This window comes from Candoia aspera, chromosome 2, assembly GCF_035149785.1.
Source record: "Candoia aspera isolate rCanAsp1 chromosome 2, rCanAsp1.hap2, whole genome shotgun sequence".
NCBI lineage: Eukaryota > Metazoa > Chordata > Lepidosauria > Squamata > Boidae > Candoia > Candoia aspera.
This window is the reverse complement of record NC_086154.1, coordinates 58,522,555-58,543,139: the sequence shown is the minus strand read 5'-3', so window position 1 is coordinate 58,543,139 and position 20,585 is coordinate 58,522,555. Positions and strand designations below refer to the sequence as shown.

Here is a 20,585-nt window from a genome sequence, read left to right as displayed (position 1 = left end):
ACCTGATAGTGAAAAAAGGTATAAATATGTTGTACAAATATTAATGAATCATATAGTCTTAACAGTACAGATGCTATATGTAATACGATACAGAAAAAAAAAGAAAGAAAAATGCCTGCAATTTGACTGAAAGAGCTTTTCTTTGCACTTTGGTGGAAAAGGGCAAATTCAAATGTTGACAAGCAGCACAAATCAGCAACTCTTTTCTCAAAATCAGAGGTAGATTTATTTTTCCAATATGAATAGCCACATGCAGAGTATTTATAATCTGTCTTTCCTATGTGTTCATGAATCTCGATGTCTTGCTAAATTCCAAATAATAAATAGTGATAGCTGTAATATAATGTTGGAAATTTATAATTTTCTAACTAAAGCAGCAGCAGCATAGGCCCAGACTAAGTGAGTTAGTGTTCTGGCTTCTGAATTGTTAGCTCCTACACTGGTTTTTATAATCAGTCTTTAGTGAATATTTTCTATTGGGTCCAATATACACAGAATGCATTTTAAGTTACTTGAGGGATTAGTTTCACCATTTTAAAAACCATCTGCTAGTGATTTACAAGGATATTATATCCGTGTGTGTTACTCAAAATACGTTCATCTACTTCCTGCTAAACCTTTAGCAAATTTAGGAAATTTTGGAGGTGGCAATATTACATCAACACTAGAGAATCAAATAAGTGCTTAAGTTGAATACACTGTAAAAGGCATTCAGTGATAAATCAATTCAGTTTTAGTGATAATGAGAGGCCCATTTTACCCCAGAAAAAGTTCCATTATTCTGAAATGAGGGTTATCCTACAGAGCAAGCTTTTCATGAATAAACCAATAAAACTGTATTGTACAAGTCAACAGTTTCTGTATACAGTTTGAAAGGGAGATGTTTGTTGAGCAGTCTTGGCACCAGGAGATATATTTTGGTGGCTAAATATAATAATCTTTCCCACCTGCTTTCATTAAAATTTAAATTCAAATATGTATGCTTAGGATTCTGGCCAAATTATATTGTGATTTCGTGTTGATCTAGAATTTTTTAGATCTGTAAATATGATGCATCTTAGACTAGCAAGCCTCCTTCACTGGTGTAACATTTCCCAGGTATTCATTGCTAACTAATAGGGAAAGTGTATATAGGGAAGAGAAGGAAGAATCTTTGGCACCTTCGAAATTAATATTTATTGAAACATAATCATTAGAGAATTTTGGCTGGGAAAGGTTTATTCCATAAAAGTTTAATGACTGGTTAAGGTGCCATATGATTCCTTTTTGTGTTTCTGTAACAGAGTAATGCAATCTTGTGGACTTCTATATTTTTGAATGTTGTAAGGGGAGCAAGATTTGCTTCTATTTGGCTAATCTTACAAACTCTCACCTTGCAGGAATGTTGCCTAGCCTTGTTGAACAAAACATCTCTGTCCGCAGACGGCAAGGGGTCAGCATTGGGCGTCTCCACAAGCAGCGGAAGCCTGACCGACGGAAACGTTCCAGGCCTTATAAAGCTAAACGTCAGTAGTCTCAACATTTGGACAGGACTCGGTGTGCTCTACTTGCCTCTTTGATAATGTGGTGCATATTTCATGTACTTCTCCACCAACTGGACAGTGCTCAGGAGAGGGATTTGCACTGAAATTGTCTGCAAATGATCAGTATTAGTGTGACTAATTCTACCTATATTCTACTGGATTTTAGACATTGCTCCAGTGGTTGTTTACCATTGGGGCATTCAGAGATAAGTTTTCCCTCCAGAGGGGATGTGAGAAGCATAAGGAATAGGACCACTTGAGTGATTGACTGACACTGAACTTGAATTTGTTACTTGGCATCCTAAACGAATATGCAGTGCATCTTGCAGTAATAAGTGGCAGTCTTCAGAGATTTTACATGAATATTGCTTAAAAAGAAGTAAGTCAAATCTTTGCAGTCCTCTAGAAGTGCGTTACAGTTAGGTTGATGCATTATTTAGTTCAGAGAGAGTCAGAATTAGCTAGATTCTGATTTTTGCTTTGTTTTCCAGGGGAACAAATGTCTATGTTATGTCTTTGTGTGTGTGTGTGTGTGTGTGTGTGTGTGTGTCCTGAATCAGACTGTCATCACTATAACAGATTTCAGGTAGCTAGTGACCCTCATTCTCTTGAACTGTACATCAGGCTCCCTCACAAGTGGTCTTCAGGTCCTGCTAATTTTTCTCTTGGTGGGTTTTTTCCCCAGCTGATCCTGAAGCAGAGAGGGGAATTTTCCTTATGGGTTTTATATGTCCAGAGTAAAATCTTTTGGTGTGAGGGTACTTTTGTTCATAGGTTACAGCATGAAGGCTTTGCAGTCTGGAAGCTGCTTTCTTTTCTTTTGTATGTATGGAAGCTATGTACACATCATGATTCAAACTGTGAAATTAATTTTTTAGATTTTCTTTGGCAATTGCTTTTTACTGAAATTCTGCTGTTTAAAACCGTTTTTAGGAATTTAAACTATGCGTAGAGAAACAAAATGGCTGGTAATACAAATTGCCAAATGAAAATACCAGAAGATACCCTTCCTGACCTTTATTGTAGGGAACTGTTCAGACCAGCATTTTTGAGAGAGAGCAGGATAAGGTGCTTCAGTAGAAAATGAATCATCACTGGGTTTGTTCCTGCTTACACTTCAAGGAAAAAATGGAAAGATTCTATAGGAAAGCAATTCCTGTACTTCATGTAAACTTACAGACAAACAATGGAATAGTGACTTTTGTACCTGTCTGTGGTGTAAGGATAGGGGAAATGTAGAGCAGAGATGGCTGGAGCCAGTGTGTCATGGGTGGCATGACAACTAGGGATGGGTCTCTGTACTGTAGGAATTTAGTCTAACGTATTTGCTTGGAGCCTTTCCAGCTCACTTCAGAGCTTGCAGAGACAGGAACCTCCATAGATTGCAGGTCCCCTGACTATGTGGCTGGTAAGATAGGGCACAAAGTGATACTTCTGCATCAAGTAAGCAGCATCCCCTTTCCATTGATTATGGGTCAGACTAGAGCATCTGGCTTATTACTCCACAAGGGTATAGATATTTGGCCAGCAGGGTCTGGATGTCATCAGCCCTTGTTTTCCAAAGCCGCCTCAGCAATTTTATATCTACATCATGGTAATCCTGTCAGTCTGCCCCTCTCATTCCAGTCCACTTGCAATCTGTTGTCGCTGTGTAATCAGTTGTCTACCTAGCCAGTCCTAAGACAAGTGTTGTTAGCTTCTCCTTATTCACATGGCTCTATCTCTGTCCTGTGAGAACAGTGCTTTGTCAATACAGCAGATTTATAAATGTTTTAAGCTTTTGGCAGAATGATAGCAAATTTGCGTTAAATTATGCTAGCTGATGGCTAGAGGAATCTTCCAAATTGTTTTTGGAAGAACAATTTAACTTGTCTCCTCCTGAAACTTCTATTCCATGAATATGTACAGTTGAGTCTCATAGTATAGTTATTTTAAAAAAATCATCATGAGATTCAAAAGAAGATCAAAGTGAAAAGGCAATGGTCCCTGAGAAGATGGTGAAATATATTTGCTTTCTTTGCAAATATGTACAGTGCCTGACTGTAGAATTACTATTTTTTATTTGTTGACAGAATCACCTGTCCCTTGCGTTGTCAAGTGCTGTAAATATCAGTTCTGTTAAAAATAAAGTAAAATGTATGTATCTCTGGGCTTTTCAAGATGTCTGTAATGGAATCTGTATACCAGAAGAGATGTACAAATAGCTCTGCAGTGAACTGGAATTTTGGGTAAGGTTTCTGAGTAAGAACTTACCTTCAGTGTGAAAACCTAACAGCACAAAACTAGGCAAGGAGTGATGTTTGAGCTACTGCTGAACTTGGTATGGCTATTCTATACATCTGAGAAAGCACTACACCATGCCAGTAGTGTATGTCAGTCTTGCGTTCTTAATTGCAGGATTTAATTTTGCAATATTTGGGATCCTGACAGTGTTATGGAGATTGAAAATAATTTTGCCAGGAGCATACTAAATTAGTGCTGTAAGATCATCTCTCTGACCTATGATGGTGGTTTAAATGTAACACAAACATAAATGTTTTTATTATTATTATACACCTTAATGGTGTATAATGTGTACTTACTCCTTTCCTTGTAGTTGATTGCAACTTATAGGATATATTAAGGAAACGTATAGGATATATTAAGAAAGCAGCAGCCTGAAGTCCTCTGTGAAATTAAAAAAAAACTTTAATGTAAATTAAACTGAGAAGATACATACTATGTATATTTATTTAAGTCCTTGTAGTAATTTGTCTCATTCTAGTCGGCTCTATGCTTCCTTCAGATCAGGCTTCACGGTATGAATCCGGGCTTAAAGCATGGTAAATAACTCCCGAAGTATTCTGCTCCATTGGACTGCTCACTGATTGCTAGTGCCTAGAAGTCCAAGGCACAGATCAAGGCAACTCCCCGTTTAATCCAGTGCCTCTGAGATTTAGTGGTAGGTATTTCTATAGCAATCACATAATTAGTTGAATGACCTGTTGTTGATAGTGTCCCTAGTAAAGAGAAAATTGAAAAATTAAAATGAATGCTGTATTGGGAAGGATTCTTATGCTAGAATAGGCTGATGGCTTAGCTGCTAAAAAGAGGTTTCATAAAACAACTCCACATCCTAAATTTCAGACTCCCCCCCCCCCCACTGTTGGTGTTTGGAGGCATGCTCACAAGCTCCTCCCAGTTCTTTTCCTGCTTGGAACCTGGTTGAGACTCATCCTCTTCTCTCATTCCTGTTTACTTACTTGAAAAAAAAGCACCTTTCACTTTTCTCCTGGTGGTTCCTACAAAAAGATGATTTATGGACCACTCCAAAATGAGTATTTTTACCACATCAGACTACTGCAGCCAGCACAAAAAAATCCAGCTAGTAGCACTCTAGCCTCAGTTCCAATGCTAGTGTGGCCTGTTAAGGAAAAACCAACAAGGGTGTCCACTGGACCTGATTAAATACATCCAGAAAAGGATTCTGGTGCTACAGTAGTTCTTCTTCTCAGGATTTTAGATAGTGACATGCAGTCAGGCAGCATGTGGGATCCAATCTGGTCCAAATAAGCTTATCAAGTAGATGTCCCCTACCCTGTCCCCCAAAACATATCAATCCTGCCATCTCAACGTAGGCGAAGACAATTCTGAACAGGAAGACCTAACTATACTTGGGTACCATTTTCTCATATGCCTACTGGCCACCAGGGGGCTTTATTATACCATGTACAGGCCAAAGGAATATAATTAAATGCACTTAATAAGTCTTGATCTGTGGATCTGGCCAGATTAGGAAAAAGCTTTACCATTCCTGCTCTTAATTTTCAATTGCAGTGATTACTGATCAGCATCAGTCTTTCATAACCTAGATTACACATATGTTGGTAGCAGAATTTATGGTCTATTTAAACCAGCAGACTCCACCCCATTATCTAATTGTTCATGTAAGAGACTCAGGAAGGCATTTTCTTCTGCATCCTTATCTTTAACAGATCTTGGACCAAGGAAATCAGAAAGAAATGACTCACAGACCTGCGTATCTTTGTTTTAAGAATCACATACAGCATCTTCCCTTAAGCAACAGGTCAGTGCAATTTTCAGAAGGTGAATCATCAGATCTTTTTTGATCACTTTAAAACAGTGATAGTCCAACCCTGAAAAGGGTTTTGAGTTCTGGATACCTTCACACTACAAATTCTATCTTACAAAAAAGAGACTATAGCAATATGGAGAAGTTTGGTTCTATGTAAACAAAAGCAATACAGAGAACATTTGCGTTAACAGACTCTAATTCAGATGACATTCTTTTATTTTCTAAAGTAGCTTTGGATTTAGATTCTAAATCTGTATAGAATTCTTAGTCTTTTCAAATTCAGAACTACTTTGCTGTTTCAGAAAGAGGAAGGAAGGCACGCATGCATGCAGGCAGGCAAAATTACACAATGACTTCATTATATTGTACTAAATATTGTCCAGTATATTGATATCACAATAGATACTATTGTTGGTTAGAAATTACAAATGACTTAGTTGCTAGGAGTTGTTTCTCCAAGGTTACCTTAGCCATGATCCTCTGGAATAAACTTAGTTTAAACCAGAGAAAAAGTTTAAATGTATACTACATTTTCATCATACTACTCAATACTACTTTCCATCATTTCCATCATACTACATCATTTCATCATTTTCATCGTACTACATCAATACTACGTTAGGGGCAACATCTCTGCAGAGCACAGAAAAGGACTAAGAAATACTAAACAAAAGAAAAGGAGACAGTTAAACTTGGTGTACACAACACCATTCACTATATATTTTAAATTTTTAACTTTGTAAGCCGCCTAGAGTCACCGTGTGTGAGTTAAGCAGCTATGTAAATTTGTTTAATAAATAAAGTAAGTAACTATGCCTTTACAAATTGTGCTTGCTTCCACCATTTCAACACACCATTTCATTGTATTGTTTTTCTTCAAGTTTTCACCTCTTTCTGAGGACCTCATCAACGCCATCTAACCTTGATTTTCTTGGCTTCTCTTAATCCATTCTCCCTTCCCTTTTATATTTGTTTTGCAACTCAGTCCTCATTCATTCTCTCTGTGACCAAACCATCCGAACGTACTTTAATGAACTGGTCACTCACTTTTGTATTCAGTCTGCATTCATTCAGTGCGCATTCATTTTTGTTTTGCTAGGCATGCTTCTTAAGTAATCCATTCCAAATCATGCAATGTTCATGTTTCCCCTGAGGTATTCAACTCTCACCTCCTTGAAGCGGACAGGAACGTGTTCCCATATGTGGCCATTTTGCTTCTATTGAGAAATTCCTCACTACAGATCTTATACTAATCGTAGCTTTCTACCAACTTTTACAGATCTTTTTCTCCATCTATATTCTCATTGTTAGCAAACATTATACTATGATATGCACGTTCATCTACTTATTCTAATTTTTCACCATTTGTATTATTTGCAGTATTCATTTTAACTCCACTTTTTAACATCTTATCATTCCCATATAAATACCAAAATATTCCTTCCTGCATTCCCTCTCTTCAGTTTCATCCCAAATAATTTCACCACTTTTATTTTTAATTCCATTCACTTTGCTGGAGGCACCTTGTTTGGCACTTTCTACCTACCTTCTACCTACTTGTTTTCATTTCCATCAAAATTGCTCTGCATTTTCTCTTCCTCTTTAAATCTTAACTGTTCCTTGCTCTCTTTTACTATGTTCTTTGCAGCTATTTTTTTTTCTTTTATACACATCATCTTCAGTTTCTTCATAGCAATTATTTTCTTACGTGGCTATTTTCTCATCCTCGGCAACTTCCATGTTATTTCACCAAGCTTTCCTTTTCATACTTCCCATGGGCATAACTCCATAGATTTTTGTGACACTCTGCAGTATAATTCCTTTCACTCTGTTTCAAGCAGCTTCAACATCCTCTTTCCTTCCATCCACTTCCCATTCTTTCTGTTGGGGGATTAATCTAATACTTTTTAATACAGGACTCATACTTTCTCTTCCTGCAGTTGCTGTATTTTCACTCTCATTTTTTCCACTTCTTCCTTTGTCTTCATGTCCATTTTCCCCCACAGTCCACTCTTGACACTACCCAATGTACATTTGAGCCTTTTCATTCAAAATTAAACATCTATCTTCACTTCCCTGTAGTATTCATCACTTCCATTCCACAAGATCAAACCACTTCCATTCACATCTCACAAATTTTCCCTTTCTCTTAGTTTCACAGCATATATATTTATTTCATTTGATTTGTTTACTCATGCTCTTTACCATTTACTAGTCTTAGATTCCAAGTTGCAACTTCCATATGCCACAGTAGATATCAGATGGGCCCACAGATAATGATCTCCATTGCCCATCAATGTTTTGGTCAATCAAAGCTTTCACATAATGCTTTTCAGCAAGAGAAGGAGCCCTAGTCGTATCCATCCTATAGGGAGTATTCCCTACTAATGATAAAGATACAATACTAATGAGTTGGGGGCACATTTTGGCAAGTATATCCCAAGTGCAACCAAATCCCAATTTTGCCCAAGTGTGCTCATGCTATACAAATTCAGATCTCTAATACAGAAACTACCTTGCAAATCAATCTGTTACTGTACATATTTGGGGTTTAAGGTTTTTAAACCATTTACTGTTAGCCACCCAGAGCCTCCAGAAACAGGTGGCATGCAACTATAGTTTATAAATAAATAAATGTTTCTCAAGATCCTTATGGCCACTCAGTTTGAACCTTAGCAACCATGAAGATAATGGATTTTAGTCTTAGGAGGTCCTATTTCTAACAGCCAGAACAAGTATGAAAAGAGTATCTGAACTATATGGCAGCAAATACCTCTGTATTTTTCAAAAGAACTCGATTATGCTAACAATATAGCCTCTACTTCTTGCACCTCTGAAGTAAAGAAAATTCTTACCTGCCCGAGTGAGTGTCTTGTAAATGGGACACAGATACATCCCTGTGGTTGGAGGCTTGCGGTTGGGCACAGGAACCAACCAGATGACGGCCATCTCTGTGTATAGTTCCTTAGGCTTGGACTCCATTAGCTCAAAGAATGTGGGATCCCATCGAGCTCCTTCTAGAAATAAGCCATGGATGTAACATCCCACATCAGGACGATGAGTTAGTTCACTCAAAGATTCACTCAATACCTTAATTGGGAAGGTAGAAAAGCATTTGTACTTTATATTTTTAACACTTGAATTTTGAATGGTATGTGAATTGGTTCTTTGCTTAGCTTTTGATAGATTCACTGACCTTAAAGTCAAAAGAAATGGTGTCTATAGATATCACAGACTTTCTAGCGAAGTTCTGTAATGTCCCTGTTAAAAAAGCTTGTGGGAAGAAGAAGCCGCTTATCCAGAAAACTGGTGGTATTCCTTTAGCAATCCATTTATGCAAGAAGTCAATGCGAAGTAGCAGGTCGTTCACCCAGGAGGCCAAGGGCTTCAGAGATGGATATGCCTATGGACAAGACCAATTCAAAGCACTTTCTCAATAAACTGGCCTTTAAGCAAGTGTGTTTCTCTCTAAATAGTTGAACATTTGTGGTTATGAGACAAGCACTTCTAATAAAAATAAGTATGGAAATGACTTTTATCAAGATTGTTCTATCTTGGTTTGTGTATGACATACAGTTTGATTTTGTGCTCCTTGTAAAATATCTGGTCAGCTACCACAGCTGGAAACTGGAATGAGTGTATTTTTGTATTACCCATGTAAGATGACTTCATGAATACAGAAATCGTTGTACCTACGAAAACACTGCTTAGTATTTACCTTACTATTCCACATCTCTGGGACGGTGTTGTTGTACAGGCTGTTGGACATCAGCTCCAGCTGGGAAGACATTACCACTAAGCCTTTAAGAGCTTTGAGCAGATCTTTTAGACTTTGCGCAATTACTGCTAGCAAACGATTGTATCTGTTCAAAAACAAGATAATTTAAAAGCAAATTAATCTATTATTGTTAACTCCCAATGTGTTTCATTGAAATTCTATGCACTTTCACCCTCTGTCAGATTGTCTGAATTTTTGTATAACTCTCACTGAATCAGAGAGCTACATGTAGGTCTTACACATATAAAATGGAATCTGGGTGAACAACTCAGCACCAAGTTTGGTGCTTATTTCATTTATTTGATAAAATCATTCAAAATTCAATATTCCAGTTTGAAAGAGTAATCACCCCTTGGATTCAGTAACTGATTCCACCACTTTTAGCTGCAGTAATTGCAACCAAACAGATCGTGTAATTGGTGACCAGTTTCTCCCATCACTGTGTAGGAATTCTGGTCCATTTGTCCATGGCAAACAACTTCCACTCAGTAACTCTGGAGATTTTTTTTTTTTAACATGAACTGTTCATTTCAGGTCTTGCGACACATTTTATAGGTTTGGATCTTGTCCTTGGTCATTCCAAAACAATGAGTTTGTTCTCCATCCATTCCTTTGTAGATTTGTATGTTTGGGATCACTGTTTTGCTGCACATCTTATTTGTGCTTCAACTTCAGCTGATAGACAGACGGCCTGCTGAACTCCAGTAGAACTTTCTGCTTTTAATGCTTCCTTCAGTGGTGGCAACTTGTCAGATAATAAACCATTCAAACATGGTTCAGTTGGGTGGCTCTATAAATTTTGTTAAATAAATAAATCCATAAACATATGGGCAATCCAACATCAGTCCCAGTAGTGACTTTGGGTGGGTTTATATTCCCCCCAAAGAAGGTAGTTCATGATTTGGGTGTCCAAATCATGGACAGTAAAAGCTGTGGGTAGGGATGTCTTGGCCCAGCTTTGATCCTACTTAGGCCAGGATATCCTGACAATGGTAATTCAGTCCTTGATTATCACATGACTAGACTACTATAGCATGCTCTACATAGGGCTGCCTTTGGAGATGACCCAGAAGCTGCAGCTAGTACAATGTGCAGAAACTCAAATGCTGGCAGGCCAGTCCCACCAAAACAGAATAGCAACAGTACTAAAGCAAATGTATTGATTACCATTAGACTTCTGGATCTAGTTAAAAGTGCTTTTAAAACATGCAATGTAGCACTGGAATATGCCAGGCAACACTACCCCAGAATGGAATTCTGGTTATCTGGTAAGAACATCTAGAGAGTCCCCTCTTCTATATGATAGGCTTCCTGAATCGTAGCCTCCCCTGGAACATTCTCGCCCTGAAGGTCCACATGGATTTTATGCTACCTATGTTTAGAAAATAAGTAAAATCAATACTGTTTCTGTGGATTTTCAGTTCTAATTGATCATGGATCATCATCAGATTTCTATTTGCATTATCATATTATATATAATTATTATTTTGATTTTAACTTAATTTGGTAAATGCCCAGAGTCCTTGCAAAGATAATCAATCATTATGAGTTTGATAGGAAGGCCATTCTAGGGAAGATTCACTATTGTCCCGAATTCATTCATTCATTCATTCATTCATTCATTCATTCATTCATTCATTCATTCATTCATTCATTCATTCAAATTTACATTGCCGCCCTGCAATTTAACTGCACAATACCACAGTTAAAACATCACAATACAAAAGCAGCCCAAACCTATTAAGGATTTATTGGCTTGGTATTGGGGATGAACCTAAGGGGCTAGAAGATGGAATCAGTATGAAGTACCAAGTGTGTCTTCTCCGAGAACAGTCTACTCTGTCTCCTGCCATATCTCCCTCTGCTTATCAGTACTGAGATGTTGCCCCAACCCAGGCCCTCAGGCCAAACCACCTTCCTCCCTGCCATCCCTGTCGCAGGTCCCAGACCCTGAGATAATTCAGTTCTGTATGTTCCAGTTGGCCAGGCTGCTGGGCACCACTGAGCTGCTCCTGTTTGAGCAGTCAGCAGGCCTCAGCACTCAACAGCCCTGGCCATCACCCACTCCTCACTCAATCTGTGCGGTGAGAACCTGTGATAAGGGGAGCCAAAGTTGATAAGGTAGGCCAGGACTGGCCCCAGACAAGCCAGATTATTTAATTAAATACTTGCCCAACTGGCCCTAGTTATTCCTTTAACTGAATTTACTGAACCAGGGAGGTGATTACTTTGTCACACGTTGGATGACTTTGTTTTTGAAATAAATGAAAAAATACCAAGGTTTAGTGTTGTTTGTTCATTCAGAGTCCCTTTATATATCAGAACTTTAAGTTCTGACAGCATTCAGTCGCAAAGATATGCAACTGTTCAGAAAAGCCAAAGGGGTGGAAAACAAGTTTCAGCCTAATTTACTGTAGTTATACTATCTGTTCAGTCTCAGTTAACTACAGCACTGTGGTGCTTCACAAGTTATACGTGATGGGAAATGATACAGTCAGGTCTCAGATCAGACTATGTTGGTTATGGTTACAGAAAACACTCCACTCCCTCCTATACAATGGGTCAATTCATAAAAGTAGTCTGATTTTGGAAACTGTTCCAACTTACACTGCAGTTGTAAAAATAACCCTTCTTACCATCATCACCATTTTTCCACTGTCTCAGATGTCTCCTATTGTCTTCTGTTCAGTGACTGTTTTGTATAGGCAACACAAAGGGAATTTTGCTTTCTTGACCATCAGAAGCACTGGAGTCCATGGGGTGGGGAGCATCATGGCATGGCAAAAGAAGCTCTGCTCCTTTTCCACCTGCATCATAGTGACGCGTGTACACCCAAAAGGTGCAGCCTTGCTTTTGTCATTCTGATGAAAACAGAGAAAGTCTGCAGGCACCAGTCAGAAACGGTGTGAAAAGGTGGTTCTTCTCTCATTAAATGCCTACAGATCTATTGTACCCATTTTCCTGTCTCTGACAACTGTTCCTCTACTAGTTTTAATTGACCATTTTATCAAAATGTAGAGTATGCAGTCAATGTATGAACTGTACCTGATCACCTCCTGTGTCAGAACAGTGTTCATAGATTCCTCATACAACACAGGATATTTCAACAATACTTCATGCAAGTCAATGGGCTGAGGCACCTTCTGCAGTATGTCATTTGAGGTCTCCTCTACAATCTAGACAATAGACAGAATTGCAGGCAGAAAATGTCAGGAATCTCAATATTGGATGACAGAGTTTTCCTCAACCAAAAACAAGTGAGATTACCTTCTGAACATCTAGGTTACATTCAGAATTGCAGCAGGGCTTTGGGTTCCTATAACCTACAACTCTCTTCTTCCCTTTTCAGTAGCAATGACTTAATTTTAGAATTTGGATCTGAACATGTAAAAGCATGGGATCCTATGACCGACACTGTGGCCAAAAACAAGAGTCCAGATACTGCATTTCAAAGAAACAATAAACACTGAAGACCGAAAAATTATGCAAGTTAAGTCATGTTGAGTAATTATATTACATAATTTCTTCTTTAGTCATGTCCAACAGCTGTGCCAGTCATAAACCTCAGCTATCCATCATTGGAAACATCGTTTTGCTAAACTCTGGCTTCTACTACAAATGTATTTATCTCATACTTTTTAACCCTCTCTTCCCAACCGTAAGAGCTACAAGTAACTGGTTTACCAACCTCCTCCCTGCTTTGCCCTCCTGCAGTTGTAGTTTTTGGCTGAAGCTGGATAATTGCGGCAAGCAGCGCATAGGTCTCATTCTGAGCAAAGGTGATGTTGGCATTGTCATGCAATCCAAAGATTTCGGGCATATCGTTAAGGGGAAGGCTCTTGATGTACAGGATGTATCCCTTGGGGAGTGGGGAGCAAATCAAGATGTAGGATGAATATTTTTAATAGAGAAGGCAGAAAGGAAAGAAACTGTTCAGTAAGGGTAGTAGCATATGTTTCAGTCACAGCTAACAACCATGATACGCACATGAATATGACATGAAGACACATAGTTATTAGGTTTTTCACCCTAGTTTTTAATCAAAATTTATACTTTGGAAGAGGCTTCTGCAGTCTGTGGATACCACCACAGTATAATTTCACTCCATCCTCATTTAAGAGAGAATTTAACCAATTGATAGACAAAAATAAGTTTTGAACCTATAATTCAAACTATGTAGACAACAGCATGCTTAAAACAAGAATGAACTTGGTTCTTTGCATAGTATATCCAAAAGTTTTGCTCTAATTAAGCTGGACTCCTGGGGCTTTCACAGGCACATCCACATAGTTTTCTTGGCAACAACATGGAAATGGTTTCCCATTTCCCTTTGGTCATCTGTTTTTGTTTAATTTCCAATCAACTCTTCACCTCTGGGGTTTCCTGGTAGTTTTCTCTTCAAGTATTATTAGGGTCTGACCCTGTTTAGTCATTTGAGATTAGACAAGGGCAGTTGGTCTACTTTTTTTTTTTTTTTAACTTACATTGAGGTCATAAGAGGTATTAATTTGCCTGTAGATACCAGATTCAGAGTAAGAAAACTCTGGATTTAGAACACTTGGGTTGTAGAAATCTTCCAGAATATTCATAATGCAGCGTCTGTCCCAGTCATCAGTCACTCTGCCTCCATAGTTAATTTCACCAGCAGTGTACTTCAAAACCTGCAAAGGACCAGAGCACAGAAATATTGATTCTATTGATATTCAATATTTTCAAATGAAAATCCCATCAGCTAACAATAAAATTCAATATATAGCAAATGAGCAGATCCTTTATGTGAAAATCCTATAAGCTAACAATAAAATTCAATATATTGCAAATGAGCAGATCCTTTATGTAGGCAGGTCTTACTGGATGTACCTATATATTTATATATAATCTGAGGTCTGGCGCAACACCTCAGGGGATCTTGACAACACGGGACCCAGGGGATGCAGATGTGGCAGGCCCCAGCAGTAGGGAGAAGGGATTGGAGTGGAGGACCAGTCACTCCCCCAATTTACTTAGAGGTGGCAGAGAGTTATTGGGGGCCCCTCAGGGTGACTGTGAGGCTTCCCTCCGGGTGTGAGACGTGGAGGGAGCCCAGGATTGCATGGTTGTATGTAAGAGTACCCACCCCTAAGTGAGAGAGACGAGGTGGGTAGGAGTGGGTGGGGTGCCCCCTGCGACCAGTGAGAGAGGCTGAGGGGGGGCACAGTGAGTGTGTGGATGGGGGGTAGGCCCTAACAGCACCGAGAGCAAGAGCTGGTATGCTGGGGGGCCTGCCATCTCCCGAGGCTGACTGAGTGTGGGAGGATGTGTGCGTGGGGGAGGGGACCCTTGTTTCAATCCAGGGTTTTCAGGGGTGCGGAAGTGGAGGCAACTGTGCCTGGAAACTTTTGGAGCCACGGGGTGGGTTACCCCATTGAGGTGGTGATGGGCCAGGGATGTTATGATGGGAACCAGAGGGCAGGCCATCTTCGGGGAAGATGCCCCCAGTGTTGTTACCAGTGGCATGTTCTGGCCGTCCGGGTCCATGCCCAGGCCCTGGGCAGCAGACTCATGGGGGCCCTGGTCTCTGGCTGCTGCTCCTTAATGCCAGGTCAGTTAACAACAAGGCCCCCCTCACATGTGATTTGATCACAGAGGAGGGGGCAGACCTGGCATGTATCACCAAGACCTGGCTGGGCCCAGAAGGGGGGGTAGCTCTTTCGGAAATGTGCCCAGTCGGGTTTCAGGTGTGGCACCAGCCGAGACCTCAGGGCAGGGGAAGAGGGTTGGCAGTTGTCATCCGAAAGTCTCTGTTGGCCTTCAGGGGCGCTGCTCCACAAGTGGCCAGTTGTGAGACCCTGTTCTTCAAGTTGGGTTCCTGAGAACAGTTGGGAGTGTTGCTGCTGTACCAGCCTCCCTGCTGCATAGCAACCTCCCTGCCTGAGATGCTGGAGGCCATCTCGGGGCTGGCGGTGGAGTTCCCCAGGCTTATGGTTCAGGGGGACTTCAACCTGCCATCCCTGGGGCGTGCCTCGGAGGTGGCTCGGGAGTTCATGGCTACCATGGCAACCATGGGCCTGTCCCAGATTATTTGGGACCCAACTCGAGACAGTGGCCTCACCCCAGACTTGGTTTTCTTGTTGGAGCAGTGGCAATGTGATCTGAGGGGAGAGCTAGATCTGTCCCCGTTGTCATGGTCAGACCACACCCTGGTGGCCTTGAGATTCTCTCGTGCTGCCCCACTCCACAGGGAGCCAGGGCCCATTCGATTGATCCGCCCCTGGCGACTAATGGACCTGATAGGGTTTCAGAAGGAGCTGGGGGTTATACCCGAGGATCTACTGCACAGTCCAGTGGAGGTCCTGGCCGCAGCCTGGAATAGGGAAGCAGCCAGGGCCTTGGACAGGATCGCGCCTGTGCGGCCTCTCTTGCCCCATTCTACCCGACACTCCCCATGGTTTTCGGAGGAGTTGCAGGTTTTGAAGAGAGTTAAGAGATGTCTAGAGTGCCGCTGGAGGAAGACAAAGACCGAATCTGACCGAACACAAGCTAGAGCCGCTATTAGGGCCTACCTTGTGGTAATAAGAGTGGCAAAATGTCAGTATTCTCTGCCCTTATTCTGTCCACAGAATGCTGCCTGATGGCCCTGTTTAAAATTATCACTTTTAGTAAGGTGGACTCAGTACCCCATCTACATGGCCATGCGGAGGAGTTTTCTGGGCATCTGCAGGATAAAATCACTCAGATCCGTTCCGAGTTGGACTCTAAGCATGGGGCACAGTCTGAGGAGATGCCAAGTGAATGTACTTACCCTATTATCTGGGAACAGTTTGATCCTGTTGGACCTGAGGAAGTGGACAGGATCCTCTGGATTGTAAATGCCACATGTCATTTAGACCCATGCCCCTCCTGGCTGGTGAAGGCAGCCCAGAAGGTGACATGTGGCTGGGTCTAGACGATGGTTAATACATCCTTGAGAGATGGGGTAGTTCAGACTGCCTTCAAGGAGGTGCTGGTGAACCCCTTCCTCAAGAAACCATCACTGGACCCTACTCTGTTGGACAATTTTCCTCCTGTCTCCCACCTTCCCTTCCTGGGGAAGTTGGCTGAGAAAGTGGTGGCGTTGCAACTCCAGAGGATTCTGGATGAAACGGATTATCTAGACCCCTTCCAGCCAGGTTTCAGGCCGGGATATGGGACAGAGACTGCATTGGTCATGCTTATGGATGATCACTGGTGGGAGCAGGATGGAGGGAGTGCATCCATCCTGGTTCTTCTTGACCTCTCAGCGGCTTTTGATACCATCAACCATGGTATCCTTTGGGGGCGGCTCAGGGAGTTGGGGGTGGGTGGCGTGGTTTTGCCCTGGTTCACCTCCTTTCTCCAGGATTGGTCCCAATTGTTAGTGATAGGAGATGAGAGATCCAACCCTTGACCCCTCTTGTGTGGGGTGCCGCAGGGTTCGTTTCTCTCTCCTATTTAACATCTACATGAAACCACTGGGTGAGACCATCTGTCACCATGGGATGAGGTACCATCAGTATGCTGATGATACTCAGATATACATCTCCATCCCCGGTGAGTTAACAGTGACTGCTCTTTCTCAGTGCCTGGGGGCTGTGGGGGGTCTGGATGGGGAACAACAGGCTTCAACTGAACCCTGGTAAGACGGAATGGCTGTGGGTTAATGGCTCTTCTGTATCCGGGAAGTTGTCATCTTTAGTTCTGGATGGGGTTGCACTGCCCCATTCAGAACCAGTGTGGAACCTGGGGGTCCTCCGGGACTCACGACTCCTGCTCAAAGAGCAGGTGGTGGCTGTGGCCAAGAGGGCCTTTGTGCAACTTCATGTTGTGTACCAGTTATGCCCTTTCCTGGATCAAGATGCCCTCTGAACAGTCACTCATGCCCTGGTCATCTCCCATATAGACAAGTGCAATGCGCTGTACATGGGGCTACCCCTGAAGAGTATATCCAGAAGCTTCAGCTGATCCAGAATGCAGCCGCATGGGCAGTTATGGGTGCCCCAAGATTGGCACATGACACCACTGGTGTGCCAGCTACAATGGGTGCCAGTTTTCTTCCAGGTCCAATTCAAGGTGTTGGTTATCACCTTTAAAGCCCTACATGGCATGGGGCCAGGTTACCTGAGGGACCATCTCATCCCCATTACATTGACCCGTCCCACCCGGTCATGCAGAGAGGGCATGCTACGGACCCCGCTGGTGAGGGAATTTCACTTGGCGGGGCTCAGGAGGTGAGCTGCCTCTGCAGTGATGCCCGCCCTTTGGAACATTCTGCCCCCGGAGGTGAGGCAGGCCCCTTTGTTCCCAGCCTTCTGGAAGGATTTGAAGACCTGGTTCTGCTACCTTGCCTGGGATGGGAAGGGCAATAGCCCTTCCTGGGGGTGGCTGGTGTCATAAGAGGCCTCCCTACTGAATACCATCTTTGCCACTTGGATTTTATATTTATTTATTTTTATTATGTCAGTTGTTTGTCTTGTAATTTATATGCTGATGGTTTTAAATGATTAATTTTATTGTAAACCGCCCAGAGTCCCCCTGTTATGGGGGAGATGGGCAGTGATAGAAATTTAAATAATAAATAAATATTTTGAAAAATTTAATGCTCTTTACAAAGTTAAAGCATCAAAATACATATATGTGCAGATCATCTTATTCTGCTGCACATTTCAAATACCTAGAACCTCTTCAAAAAGGAAAATATTCTGGCCAGATTCCCACAACATTGAATTCCAGCTGAAAACCCCAAAGTCTCCTGCAGAGCCTAGAAGATTTGTTCAAACTACAACCAAATATCTCAAACACTGCCTCCATCATGTTATTAAACAAAGATTACTTTGTTCTTGTCACAAATGGTTTTAGCAGCTATTAACCTGACTTTACATAATTTCAAATATTGTTTATTAATCATTGTTTACTGCATACCTGAAAACTACACATTTGGTTATAACCTTCATAATTATAAAAATTTTAAAGCAACTAACTCTAAATTCAAAGTTCCTTTCTTGCAGTCTAGTTCCCTAATTTCTGCCAAGACAATCACTGCTACTTCCCTAGCATAATAGTTACAACATTTGCAGAAATGTTTTTAAATATTATTTTTATTTGCCCAAGGTACCTATTTTATCACACTTTTTTTCTTTTTACAAATTAACTGAGGCACCATTTCATCATTTTTGCTGTCTCTTGAGGTGGAAAGGGGGGCGCTATTCCATTAGGTAGAGAATAGCACCTGTATTCCATACAGTTTTATTGTGCCATTTCTTGATGCTGTGAGCTTGAAATGCTACAAACCAAACATTTTAAATAAGATAAATAAAAATAATATATAGCTAATAAATGATATTTCTGCAAAAGGTCCAGCTGGATTCAAAAATAGGATTTTGCAAAAAAGCAGGACAATCCTCCTACTTCATAAATTCTAATGCTTCATTTTACACTTTGCAAATCCAAGTAGCCTACCTTGTAAGGAATTTCTTCATATTCATCCAGAAACATTTTCAGCTGGCTGATGCAGATGCGTAGATCTCCATCTGTGAACTCATAGGGAATATTGAAACCCAGTGGCCCAAACTTTCTCCTTTCTAGTGCATTGCCATGGAACAGGCAAAGAGAAAGGAGCAAGGATTTGAATTCGGTAATCTGCAAAAGACAAAATGGCCACAACTAAAATGTTATGGTGCGTGCATATGGGTGTGTATACATGTTTTTAGTTCCTATTTCAGACTTCGTAGAATGAAAGGGTAAGTGCAGTTTTCTTAACTCCATTGCAATCAAAGAAATGCATCTCCATTATGATAAACTGTTCACTAAGGAGAAATAGAGAAAATAATATTGAATGAATAATTAGAATGAGCAACAGAACCCAAGACGTTCCTCTGCATCCTGTGTACTACTTCCACAGTAGCAGAGGAAAGGAACACTGAACCCATTCTAGACAAACCAAAATTGTCAGAGGAAAAGAGCATTGACTAAGTGGTTTTTTGGAGTCTTGGGCAGGGAAGGGGTAGGATTCCTTTCCTTGATGCAGGAGTTCAAGAAATCATTGCTCAGGCTACTGTAAGACTTCAGCAGATTAGCTTTAACTCCTCGAGGGGGCTCAATGGTCATCTTGGATCCATTCTGGAGGATGGACACTGGAAACTTGTTACTTGGCAAACTGGTGAGCCAAAGTCGGAAATCTCGGTGAACCTGGACAGTAGAAATGCATGCAATCGGTAATCAGAAGCAAAATAGTTATATTTTTCTGTTTTTAGAAGCAATTTTTTCTACTGGAGTCCAGTTTCTCTCTCATCAGAAAAGTGTTTATCCTTGTTCAACAGACACACAGAAATGTTTCTTTGGTGGGAAAAAAAATAAGATGTTTCTCCTAAAGAGCTCCTATTTTAGAAAGCATGAAGAGATCTAAAAAAAAAGAGATGATAATTAAGGATAGTTTTCCTATCCCTCTAGGATTATTCAAAACTTTTTTTTAAAAAAAAGCTCTGGATATACTTTATTTTTTTACTGAAAATATACACTGACTTAGCAACCAACGATTGAAGATTTGCTAACACTCCAACCTTTGAAACAAAACAGTTTTAATTCTTGGCACTAGAAATGTAAAATCAGACCAGTCTCTGTGCCTAGGCCAGAAATAAACGATCTTTCTGCACTAGGGGGTTGCATAACTATTTTGTTTAGTTGGGAGGAGGCACAGAGGTAATGGGGTTGAAATTTCTGTTTTCTGGGTAGTGCATGGTTTTAAACAGTAAAATGCCTTACACCTGTCAAAGGTTTGAAACCCACACTGTTTCTTATCCCTACAAAAAAAGCTGTTACAAATTCTGCTATCAAATTAAAAAATTAAGGTCTGGGAAGGACAGCAGGGACTATAAGCATCTGCAGCCCTCCCCCTCCAGCCTAGATGGGGGGCCACAATCTTCCCAAACTAGGGGAAACTTATTTTCAGTGCTAAATTACTAAGGGGAGAAAGTTTAAGTACATATGCATCTCACCTTATCAGGGTTAATGCCTTCAATGAGTCTCTCCAAAGAAGGCATCCAGCTTGGAGCCAAGTGGCAATTTTGAAAGAAGACCCACTTCCCACGCTCCATAGCACTGCGCATCATGGCTTCTGCTCGGGGTCCCTAAATAATAACATAGAGATTGACACCTGAACAAAGCACATGGATTCTCTGTGCCCTACCCACAGTGACGACTTCTTCAACACTGGAAG

The 20,585-nt window shown here is 41.0% G+C and overlaps 2 protein-coding genes across 2 annotated transcripts in view; one reads left to right on the top strand and one right to left on the bottom strand.

Annotated features, from left to right (window-relative positions):
* The window catches only part of BAP1 (BRCA1 associated protein 1), a 33,906-nt gene extending 30,240 nt beyond the window's left edge, over positions 1–3,666 (top strand). Inside the window, exon 17 of the mRNA XM_063291916.1 lies at positions 1,380–3,666. Within this exon, the coding sequence (XP_063147986.1) occupies positions 1,380–1,513 (134 nt within the window). The 3' untranslated portion in view covers positions 1,514–3,666. The remainder of the gene's footprint in view (positions 1–1,379) is intronic.
* Positions 3,667–4,210: 544 nt separating this feature from the next.
* DNAH1 (dynein axonemal heavy chain 1) overlaps positions 4,211–20,585 on the bottom strand; it is a 168,063-nt gene continuing 151,688 nt past the window's right edge. Inside the window, exons 69-78 of the mRNA XM_063291915.1 lie at positions 20,365–20,496; positions 19,383–19,558; positions 18,830–19,004; positions 13,861–14,037; positions 13,065–13,235; positions 12,422–12,552; positions 9,317–9,461; positions 8,795–9,001; positions 8,454–8,688; positions 4,211–4,522 (exon numbers count right to left, since the gene is read on the bottom strand). Of these exons, the coding sequence (XP_063147985.1) occupies positions 4,401–4,522; positions 8,454–8,688; positions 8,795–9,001; positions 9,317–9,461; positions 12,422–12,552; positions 13,065–13,235; positions 13,861–14,037; positions 18,830–19,004; positions 19,383–19,558; positions 20,365–20,496 (1,671 nt within the window). The 3' untranslated portion in view covers positions 4,211–4,400. The remainder of the gene's footprint in view (positions 4,523–8,453; positions 8,689–8,794; positions 9,002–9,316; positions 9,462–12,421; positions 12,553–13,064; positions 13,236–13,860; positions 14,038–18,829; positions 19,005–19,382; positions 19,559–20,364; positions 20,497–20,585) is intronic.